Here is an 11,118-nt window from a genome sequence, read left to right on the forward strand (position 1 = left end):
GACAGGGACACAATAGGAAAAAAAGATATTTTTTTCGTTTATTTAGGGATTTATTTATTAATTTCACTGTGTTTTGTCAGGTTTGTTTATTTGGCCCACACTCCCACACAGGCTTCGCCAGGTTCGACTAGGCCGCGTTGCTAGGGGCAACGGCCACGCTCCCCCTCCTCGCCCCCGCCCCCCCCCTCCGTGTTTTGTTGTATTGATTCGAACGGGGCGAATCAGAGAGCGAGGGCGGCCCCTCTCCCGTGATGCCCCGCGCGCACAGGGGGCGCTGCGGCTGAGGGAGTGGGCGGGGCGACGGGGTGGGAGTGGGCGTGGCCTGGCGGAGGAGGCTGGCAGAAGGAGAAGAAGGCCGCCGCCATCTTGGATGGCTCCAGACAGGTGAGAATAGAGGAGGCGCTTTCTTACCTTCCTTGCTCTTTTCCTTTTGGGTTTTCCCCCCCCATTTTGACTCAGGCGAAGGGCTTCTTGGGAAAAAGGGGTGGAGAAAACCCCTCTTTCCTTTTTTCTCTCTGACCAGGGGAGGACAAGGTGTTGTTGTTGCAGGGGATGATGGGAGCTGTCATTGGGATGCTAATAGGAATAGAAGAGGATGATGGGATACCCAGTTGGGAGGCCCTTCCTCCTCTCCAAAGGATTCTTCTCTCCTTCTCCTTAGTCTCTAAGGCTTAGAGGATCTGCCTTGGCTCAAGGGGAGAATGTATTGCAGGGGATGATGGGACCTGTTATTAGGATGCTTTTGGGACTGGAAGAGGATGATGGGATATCCAGTTGGGAGGCTTTTCCTCCTCTCCAAGGGATTCCTTTCTTCTTCTTAAAGGATCTGATTTGGTGCAAAGGGGGAATGTAGGCCTTTATTGTAGGGGATGATGGGACCTGTCATTAGGGTGCTCATGGGAATACAAGAGGATGATGGGATAATCAGTTAAGAGACCGTCCCCTTCCCCAAGAGACTCTTCTCTCCCTCTTCTTAAAGAATCCCATTTGAAAAATGTAGGCCTTTATTGTAGGGGATGATGGGACCTGTTATGAATAGAAGAGGGTGATGGGATGCCCAGTTGGGAGACCTTTCCTCCTCTCCAAGGGATTCTCCTCTCCCTCTTCTTAAAGAATCTGATTTGATGCAAGGGGAGAATGAAGGCTTTTATTGTAGGGGATGATGGGAGCTGTCATTGGGGTGCTGATAGGAATAAAAGGGGATGATGGGATGCCCAGTTGGGAGGCCTTTCCCAGGATATTCTTCTCTCCCTCGCTTCAAGGATCTGCTTTGGTGTCAGGGGAGGGTGGAGGAAGGTCAATTGAAAGGGATGATGGGGTCTGTCATTGGGGTGATCATAGGAATAAAAGAAGGTGATGGGATACCCAGTTGAGTTGAGACCTTCTCCTCTCTCAAAGGGATTCTTCTGCCTTCTTAGAGGATCTGTTTTGGTACAATGAAGGAGTGGGGGGTTATTATAGGGGATGATGGGACCTGTCATGGGCATACTTGCAGGAAAAAAGAGGGTGATGGGAGACACTCCCCTCTGTCTCTCCCTCCTCTCAGATCAGCTTTATTGTAAGGGAGAGGTGCTTTATTACAGGGCATGACGGGACCTGCAGTCGGGATGCTTAGAGTGTTTCCCACCTCGTTCCACTCCTGGTTCCTTCTGGTTGAGGGTCAAAGGGAGATAGAGGCCACGCAGCTGAAGTCTTTCCTAGGCAGATGCCCAGTTCTCAATTTTGTCTTCTTTCCTATTAGAAAGCCGATCGTATCCTGGTCTCTATGAACCAAAGAAAGGTTGTGAGGCTGTTGTGAAGTTGTGAGACGCCTTGGCTCTTCCCTCTGCCCCTCTCCCGACCCTCCCGCCATGGATCAAGACTACGAAAGGCGCCTTCTCCGCCAGATCAACATCCAGAATGAAAACATGATGCCTTCCGTACGTTACCCTTTTTCTTTGTCGCTGTGACCTCCTTGAAATCTTACGACGCTCTCTTTACCTGTTTTTAAAATGGAACCTCACACGGAAAGAAGGGACAAGAGGGCAGGCTTGGGGCGTGCATGTCTTTATATACAGTCGTCTCTCCACATTTGTGGCTTTGACTTTTGCACGTTAGATTACCTGTGGTTTTGATCAAAAGTCCTCTGCTGGAAATTGACCATAGAGTTGTGATGGAGGACCTAGAAGTTCCTAGAAAAAACACTTATCTAGGCATTTGCAGCCATTTGCGCATGATTCTGTGATCAACCTCTGACAGATGCTGACCACAGAGTTGCTTTGGAGGACTTGGAAATTCCTAGAGAGGTAAAAAGAATAGTGTTTTTTAACTTGCGGTTTTTCCACATTCACGGGGGTCTCTCACCGCTAACTCCAGTGAATGTGGGGGGACCACTGTAATCGTTTTTAAGGATGGCTAGAAGGAATGGACAGTCTTCTAGTTCCCTGTTCAAAAAAAGGAGGAACAGTAGAACAGATGGGATATAAATTATTATTATTATTATTATTATTATTATTGGGTCCATTTTTGGGGAGAAAGGCAGCGTAGAATAAATAAATAAGTAAATAAATAAATAAAATTAAAACAGCCTGAGCTGAAAAAGAGAGAGAGATAAACACAAGTCATACCTCAGTGGATGTAGAAATAATGACGTTTGACACCTCTTTAACTGCCATGGCTCCATCTTACAGAATCTTCCTTCTCTTCCCTGTTCCTAACTCCAGGTTGTGGACATGAGGAGGACTCTGACGCCTTCGAATTCCCCCGTCTCCTCCCCCAGTAAACACGGCGACAGGTTCATTCCCTCCCGAGCTGGGGCGAATTGGAGCATCAGCTTCCACCGAATAAATGTGAGCATTGCTTTGGGGGCCCTTGTTTCGTGGGAGAGTCCGGCTTGCACATATAATCCAAATATCCTGCTGCGTGCTGCTTTCTCATTCCCATTTGGTGCTTGCTGGTAGTGAGAACGGCTTGTTCTAATAAGCCAGAGTCAGAAGCCAGCAAGCCAGGGATCCTTACTCAGTTCAGAAGTAACGCTAAACAAACAATGGCTGGAAGGATCCTGGTTTGCTTAACCGTTGCCTCACAGTGCCTTCAGGCTTGAGGGAAAGTGCCAATAAAACTCTAGGGCAGTGTTTCCCAAACATTGGTTCTCCAGGTTTGGGACTTTAAAACTCCCAGAAACCAGTTGGACCAGTGATTAGGAATACTGGGAGCTGAAGTCTAAAACATCTGGAGGACCAAAATTTGAGAAACTGGGAAAACTGGAGAAATAGTTCCCAGCTTTTAATATTTGGACTTCAGCTCCCACAATCTCTGACCATTAGCCAGGTTGGCTGGGGCTTCTGGGAGCTGAAGTCCAAAATATCTGGAGGACTAGATATTGCAAACCATTGGCTTATAGTCCAGAGCTTGGAGGACTACACTACCTGATTTTCAGCTCCACCAGAAGCTTGTCGTATATTATTACAAGCACTATTGTGGGTGACCAGTTGTGAGATCATGTTCCTTCCTGTCATCTTTGGGGCTGCTTGAAAATGCTGTTTGTGGGTGGGGAACTCCACAGAACAGCATCTTAAAGCATTTTAGTGTCAAGTATGTTGAAAAATGGAGGTTATTTGACTGGGGAAGATAGCTTCCTTTGCAGAGAGGAGGATGTTTGCTAAGGCGAGCTCTTTTATGGTTGGAGACTTGACAATAAGTACCTACTGTAGAAAGTGGCCCAGAATGTTTTTATACTGGGTGGCAAAGGCAGAGAGATTCCCTTCAGCTGGTGAACTGAAAGCAGAGAAGGTGCTCAGAAGAATAACAGATGGGAATCTGAAAACCATGGCTTGCTAACCTTTTTATCTGCCCTCCAGGAAAACGAAAAGTCTCCGAGTCAAAACAGAAAAGCAAAAGATGCCACCTCTGACAATGGCAAAGGTAGCCATGAGTGCCTTTTCTCTTGTTTGCCTGCGTGTCTTATGTGTCCTAAGGGTAAATGTTGTTGAGTTGCGCCAGAGCCTCGGATGCATGTGTGAGATTTAATTGTAGCCTTTTAAATATTATTGTTAACAACACACACATGTCACTGCAGATGGCCTCGCGTATTCAGCCTTGCTGAAGAATGAACTGCTGGGAGCCGGTATAGAGAAAGTACAAGACCCCCAGACAGAAGACAGGCGGCTGCAACCCTCCACGCCTGAGAAGAAAAGCCTCTTTACGGTAGTATTTAATTTTGAGACTAATTTCCTTTCTGTACAACTATATCCCAGATGTACAGGAAACAAAATAAGAATTGAAGATGACACAACTCAAATATTTATTGTGCTGGGTCAAAGGCCTTTGTGTAGAAAATAACATCTTTAGACAGTAAATTTACCACCTGCTGAATGCTTTTCTGTCTCCCTTGTCTCCAACTTGAAAGAAGAAGACAATCTTCCCCACTCACTTTAGTTGTATCTGCACTGCAGAATTAATGCAGTTTCACACCGCTTTAACTGCCATGGCTCAATGCTGTGGATTTTTGAGATTTGTTGTTTTGTGAGATATTTAACCTTCTTTGTCAAAGAGCTCTGATGCCGCAATGACAAATCACAGCATTCCATAGAATGGAGCAATGGCAGTTAAAGTGGTGTTAAACTACATTAATTCCGCAGTGTGGCAGCAGCCCTAGTCTCATGATAAAGGGGGAACAAGCACCATGAGGGCCTTGTTGGAAGGTGCCATGAATTTTACCCCTGGCCTGGTGCAGGAAGAGTAGGAGGTTTAATCCATGATTTCTGAACTGTTGCTGACTTTGGGACCCGTTCTTTCCCCCATGTTATCTTTTCAGTATTCCCTCACCACAAAGCGCTCCAGCCCAGATGACGGAAACGAAGTCTCTCCGTATTCTCTCTCCCCTGTCAGCAACAAAAGGTGAACTATTTTCCAGTGGTTGGGTTGAGGGAAGATGGTTAATATGGGGTTCAAGGAACTATTTTCACCCCCCAAATTTAGGAACTAGGAGGCTATTTCTAATAAAGAACAGCTTCTTTCTCTCTCTGCAGCTCAGTCTCCTTTTCCCCCCTCTCTCCTCCCCGCATCCTATTCCAACAGCCAGAAATTGCTACGATCTCCTCGAAAACCAACAAGAAAGATTTCCAAGATCCCCTTTAAAGTCCTGGATGCTCCAGAACTCCAGGACGACTTCTACTTAAACCTGGTGGACTGGTCGTCTCTCAACGTTCTCAGTGTCGGTCTTGGGACCTGCGTCTACCTCTGGAGTGCCTGCACTAGCCAGGTAAAGCTGGGGGACTGCAGTGGGAAGAAAAAGAGTTTGGGGTTTTGGAGTATTTCAGAATTTCAGTTAAGGGAGACTCAACCTGTACTATTGTAAACTCATCTTTGTTGATTCCAATTCCTCTGATCTCTCTCTTTAAAACATTTTGTTCTCTCAAGGTGACCCGGCTGTGTGATCTCTCAGTGGAAGGTGATTCGGTCACTTCTGTGGGATGGTCAGAGCGGGTGAGCATACTGTTCTTTTGAGGAGCAAAGCTAGAAAACTCAGGGTAAAGTCATTAGTAGCCAAATCTGCTATTTTTATAACACAAGAGAGCCAGGGGCCCAGGGCTGTCCTAGCAGAGCAAAGATGCAAAATGGTGGGTGCCATCGAACAAAGTTTTGCGTCCTTCACTTGACAAGGACCAGACCAGCAATTCCACTGGGTGACTTTAGCCAAGTCATACTCTCTCAATCTCAGAGGAAGGCAACAGCAAACCCCCTCTGGAGTAATCTTGCCAACAAAATCCTTTGATAAGTTTGCCTTAGGGGTGCCAAAGAACAGGAACAATTTGAAAGCACACAAGAACAACAGGTTCGCTGAGAGTGAAAAAAGAAACATTTAATTCAGTGTTGATCCAGAGTTGAAACAGACCCCAAAGGGAAAGCTTCTTTCTGGGTTCTGCAGCTCTCACTCCCTTTTTGATTTGTGAACTCTGCTTTGCTACAGGGCAACTTGGTGGCAGTCGGGACCCACAAAGGTTTCGTACAGATATGGGATGCAGCGGCAGGAAAGAAGTTGTCTATGCTGGAAGGACACACAGCCCGAGTGGGTAAGGAAAATGGTGGCAGGTGGACCATGGGCTATTCACCATGAGACACTTCTGTATGAGAGAAGATGGTGAAGCTTAAACCATAGTTCGGGAGCCTTGACCCCACCAGATGTTTTAGCCTAAAACTCTTAGCAACAGCACCTATTAGTAATCTGGTGGGTGGCAAAGGTTCGTGTAAACTGTAACTATGAACAAATGTGGATCTGAATACTTCTTGAGTCACCTTTCACCATTAATGCAAATTTTCCTCCCACACAGTCATGAGAGTATTTGTAGTAAATGTGCAGGGGCTTAATGGTCAGTGTCTGTGCCATCCAGTCACATCATCTTTTAAACCACTGCCCACATCTGGTTCTCCCCAAACCCAGTAATACCCTCAAAAACCTCTGTTTTCCTCTCCAGTCTCTCTCAAAATGGAGACAGAAAGTGGGCTTGGTGGGTTTGTGTGTGGAGAGGGAGGCTGCTGCTCGTAATGAAGGGGCCTGAAGAAAATTGGCCTCTTTAACCACTAGTCTATCTTAGTGTGCAAGACAGGACCAGGTAGATGGACAAACAAAATAGCCTTTCTATCAATGCAGCATGGGGCTACAGTCCCATACAACAGGGGTATTTCTACACACGCACACATGCACCCCATGCTGCAGGTTGGCACCATGTGCCTGTCTTTCCTTTTTGCATCCTTCCTTGCTCCCAATTTCTCAGGTGCCTTGGCATGGAATGCGGACCAGCTATCCTCCGGCAGTCGGGACCGGATGATCCTGCAGCGAGACATCCGAACCCCTCCCTTGCAGTCGGAGCGGCGCCTCCAGGGTCACCGCCAGGAGGTCTGTGGTCTGAAGTGGTCCACGGATCACCAGCTCCTGGCATCTGGCGGGAACGACAACAAGGTAGAGTGGCCAATGTAGGTACTGGGAGATTCTTAGTCCAGAACATAAAATTTAAATTCCATTAGCAACACAAAAAGATACTTGAAATCCAGTTTGTCTCCATCCAGTGCAGCCTAGAATTGTAATGGTTTTGGTTTGGTTTGGTTTAGTTGCCATATCACAGAAAGATCTTCCCATGAGTCCACTGCTCCAGAAAGTTGGCACTTTTAATATGTTCCTTGCCTCTCTTTACCCCAGCTTCTCGTCTGGAACCATTCCAGCCTTAGCCCTGTCCAGCAGTACACAGAGCACCTTGCAGCTGTCAAAGCCATTGCCTGGTCCCCCCACCAGCATGGACTGCTGGCTTCTGGGGGTGGGACGGCAGACCGATGCATCCGTTTCTGGAACACACTCACTGGGCAGCCCCTGCAGTGCATCGACACTGGGTCACAAGTGTGCAACCTGGCATGGTCGAAGCACGCCAACGAACTGGTAAGGACTTCTGGATGGGGGTGTGTGGGCGAGGGAGGTAGCAAATGAGGCTCTCCTTCTTCAAGATAATAGGACAGAGGATACTGGGATGGCTTCTACTTGTCCCCACCACCATTGCCGAGCAGGAAGACCTCCTGTTCCTTCACCATCAAATCTGGAGGCCTTCTATATACCTTCTTTGTGTGAACCCACCACTGGACACCACCCACCCTTAAACAATCATTGCCACCATAGACAACATGTATGTGAACTAGAGCATTGCAATAATCCCTAGGTGGCATTCTCAGAGGCACAAGTGCATACAGGGTGAGTCTCCCAAAATCCGAAATATTCCACACTTTGTCCACCCGTAGGTTAGGTCTTGCATTTCGTCCACCAATTGCCAACCCCAACCTCACCCTCTCTGCCAAGCCTGTTTTCCTCCCTACTTCTTTTCTTAGCAATGACCTAAAGGGCCTTCTCTTGACAGGTGAGCACTCATGGATACTCACAGAACCAGATCCTCGTCTGGAAGTACCCGTCCTTGACTCAGGTGGCAAAGCTGACTGGACATTCCTACAGAGTCCTATACCTGGTGAGCATGGGCAGTGCAGTCCTTTCTGTCCTCTGCTTCCCCCCATCTTGTACACTGTGTGGGTCAGGGAGAAAGAATGAGAGAGAAAAGAAGCATATACAGGTGGCCCTCAGCTTTTGCAAGAGTCGGGGTACAGGGTCCCTGCGAAAATGGGGAAAATGGGAATATAGGCTCCACCATCCTCCGAAGCAGTCAGTATTCCATTGTCAAACAGCTCTTACCATCAGTAAGTTCTTCCTAATATTTAGGTGGAATCTCTTTTCCTGTTCACATCTTCCCTTTCTCCAGGCAATGTCACCTGACGGAGAGGCCATCGTCACAGGAGCAGGGGATGAGACACTGAGGTTTTGGAATGTCTTCAGCAAAACTCGCTCCACCAAGGTAATGCAAAGGGATACTCAGGCACCTTTGAGACCAACTGAATGGTGGAAGGAGTTTTTGGAATGTAGTAGAAGTTGAGTCTCCCTTATCCAAAACACTCCAAAATCCAAAATTGTCCACATGGGTGGCTGAAACAGTGACACCTCTGCTTTCTGATGGTTCCCAGTGTGCATAAACTTGGTTTCGTGGACAAAATGATTAAAAACACTGTGTATAAAATTACCGTTAGGCTGTATGTATAAGGAGGTATGGAACATTAATGAATATCATATTTAGATTTGGGCCACCAAGATATCTCATTACGTATAGGCAAATATTCCACAATCCGAAACTCTTCTGGTCTGAGGCATTTTGGATAAGAGAGATGCACACTATAGTTGGAATCCAGAGGGAGAACTTATCTCCAGCTGCTGGGCCAGGTCAATAAATAAAGAAATACAAACAAGATAGGTGAAATTGGTCAAAACCATTGAAAACCATTATGGAGATGCAGATTTGAATGATAACCATTACTCTCAAAACTGGAGGCATGCTCCATTATACAGTCAAATCATTAGCAAGGTGGGAAAGGTATAAGAGTAACTGATTCTTTTCTCTCTCTCTTCAATCCTAGGAGTCTGTTTCAGTCCTCAACCTCTTCACTAGGATACGGTAAAAAAAAAAAAGCAACAACAACACATACACGGAACAAACTGTGTTTTGGGGTCAAGAACCACTATCCGGCGTGCATGGAAACTGAGGCCGAGATTTGGGGAACAAGGGGTGGGTGGGGGGCGTTGTGTCCGTCACAGGACCTCCAGAGGATGCATATTAAATATCAGAGAGTGAATACTATTGGACTTTATTTGGGGGGGGGGGGTGCCGAACTATTTTCAGGACAAGGGGATTCAAGAGAGCAGGGTGTCTCGTATTACGAATGAATGTATGTGCGCGTGTGTGTGACAGCAAATGTGATGTATGCAGGCATCGATGTTGGACTGTCAAAAAAGAAAAACCACCTGAACTGGGGTTGCGATCAGAAGAATTGTATTTATTGTGGGACACTTGCCTGTACTTTGTAGGTTGAAGGATTGGGTTCAAACATTATAATTCCACTAAGGGATGAGGAAATGAAGATACACTCTGGGGAAGGATGGTCCACATATATGTGAATATGATGGAAAGAGTTAATTTCTCTTTGGCGCCAAGATCTCAAGCCAGCCATGCTTGCAAAGAGGGAAGGAGTCAATTCTTATTTAAACTCGCCTGCTCCAACCTAGCACCCTCTGGATGGGCTGTACTACACCTCCCATCTCCATGCTGGCTGAGGATGATGGGGGTTGTGGCTATAGCAGATCTAAAGCGCCAGATTGGGACAGGTGGAAGCCTTATTGGAAAGCAAGAGAGAAAAGAGGGAAATTGTTTGGATCTAAAGGACAAGGCACTCAGCATGTTGTTGTTTTTTAAACAAAATAATAATCCTGTGCTTGCTTTTGGTGGAAGGACGAAATCCTTTCCCCAAAAAGGAGAATGAATTTTGGTGGAAATTTCATATCAAAAAGCTCACGGCTGTAGTTTGGAAAAACAGGATTAGAAGGAATAAAAAATGGGAGGGGATGTTATAAGGTTTATAATGTTTATAGCCGTCTCCAAATCATGGCTGGAAATTCGGGGTTGGGAACTTGGAAGCAAAGGTTGATGGATTTTGTGGTGGGGGAGATAGGTTTTAAGAATCTGGACGGGGGGGAAGAGTAGGTTTGGCCATTGGCCTTGTGGGTGAATGGGTGGGCTCCTGTGCAGCATTGAGCCATTTAAAATTGCAGCCTGAATGTGCAAATCAGGTGCATTACTTTGGTTGCCTCTGTATCAGATCTTGCAGGTTTTCTTCCTGTCGCTGAAGAGCTTCAGTCCAATCCAATGTGTATTTTTAAAAAGTGTTTTAATCTGTGGAAATGGAGGTGCCCAGTGAAGAATATTACATGGGTGTGTGTGTGTATGTGTGTGAGAGAGAACCAAGCACTTTTATTTTGTGTTGTTTTTTAAAAGCTCAGTTCTTCGTCTTTCAGCAGCCTTTGGTGCCACCTGTTTTGGACACATGCAGACCTGATACATTCCCTTTTTGCTTGCAGCTTCTTTGTTCTTGGTACCATGTTCAGAGGCTTTGAGCAGGGGCAGACTGTGCGCCAGCATACGTTTGGATCAGCGCTAACCTCTCCCATGCTGGTACCTTCTGGGACACCTTGATTTATAACTCCCAGACTCTGGGAGGACACCCGCTTTGGTTAGGCTAGTGTAGAGCCACAAACTCCTGGCACTATAGACTGTGTACAATGAGTGGGCAAAGTATGGCCCATGGGAGCAATTGACCCTTGGGACTGTTTTTGTGTCCCCAAGGGTTAACTCTTTGACCCCAAAATGCCTTCTTGAAGGTATTTAGCCATGTTCTTGCTCCCTGAATCATTTTAAGCCAAGAGGAATCCACTTCTGGTCATTTCTTCTTACTCCAAAAAGGCCTCCTCTAGGGGTTGGGATCCCAGAAACATGATGAAAATACCCCTAGAGTACATTGAGGCCTCACCATCCACACAGCAACGTATATGTACATGTATATATGTATATTGCAGTGTGGGTATGGTGAAAACGTGCCCCTCTAGGGTTTCTGGGAGTCTAAATCACCCCCCCCCCCCCTTCCCCCCCTTTCCCCCCTCTCAGACATAAAAAGCCCCACGTAGTTCTGTGGTTGAATCCTTCTCTTGAACTTTCCATCTCTGCA

The 11,118-nt window shown here is 46.6% G+C and overlaps 1 protein-coding gene across 1 annotated transcript; it reads left to right on the forward strand.

Annotated features, from left to right (window-relative positions):
- The first annotated feature begins 298 nt into the window (after nt 1-298).
- FZR1 (fizzy and cell division cycle 20 related 1) lies at nt 299-11,032 on the forward strand. The gene is made up of 14 exons (XM_042478194.1): nt 299-384; nt 1,742-1,919; nt 2,703-2,828; nt 3,840-3,903; nt 4,058-4,185; nt 4,796-4,878; nt 5,059-5,242; nt 5,401-5,466; nt 5,951-6,053; nt 6,756-6,940; nt 7,178-7,411; nt 7,881-7,985; nt 8,274-8,366; nt 8,980-11,032. The coding sequence occupies exons 2-14, from the start codon at nt 1,851-1,853 to the stop codon at nt 9,019-9,021; spliced, it is 1,482 nt and encodes a 493-aa protein (XP_042334128.1). The 5' UTR covers nt 299-384; nt 1,742-1,850; the 3' UTR covers nt 9,022-11,032.
- The last annotated feature ends 86 nt before the right edge of the window (nt 11,033-11,118 follow it).

This window comes from Sceloporus undulatus, chromosome 7 (genome assembly GCF_019175285.1).
Source record: "Sceloporus undulatus isolate JIND9_A2432 ecotype Alabama chromosome 7, SceUnd_v1.1, whole genome shotgun sequence".
NCBI lineage: Eukaryota > Metazoa > Chordata > Lepidosauria > Squamata > Phrynosomatidae > Sceloporus > Sceloporus undulatus.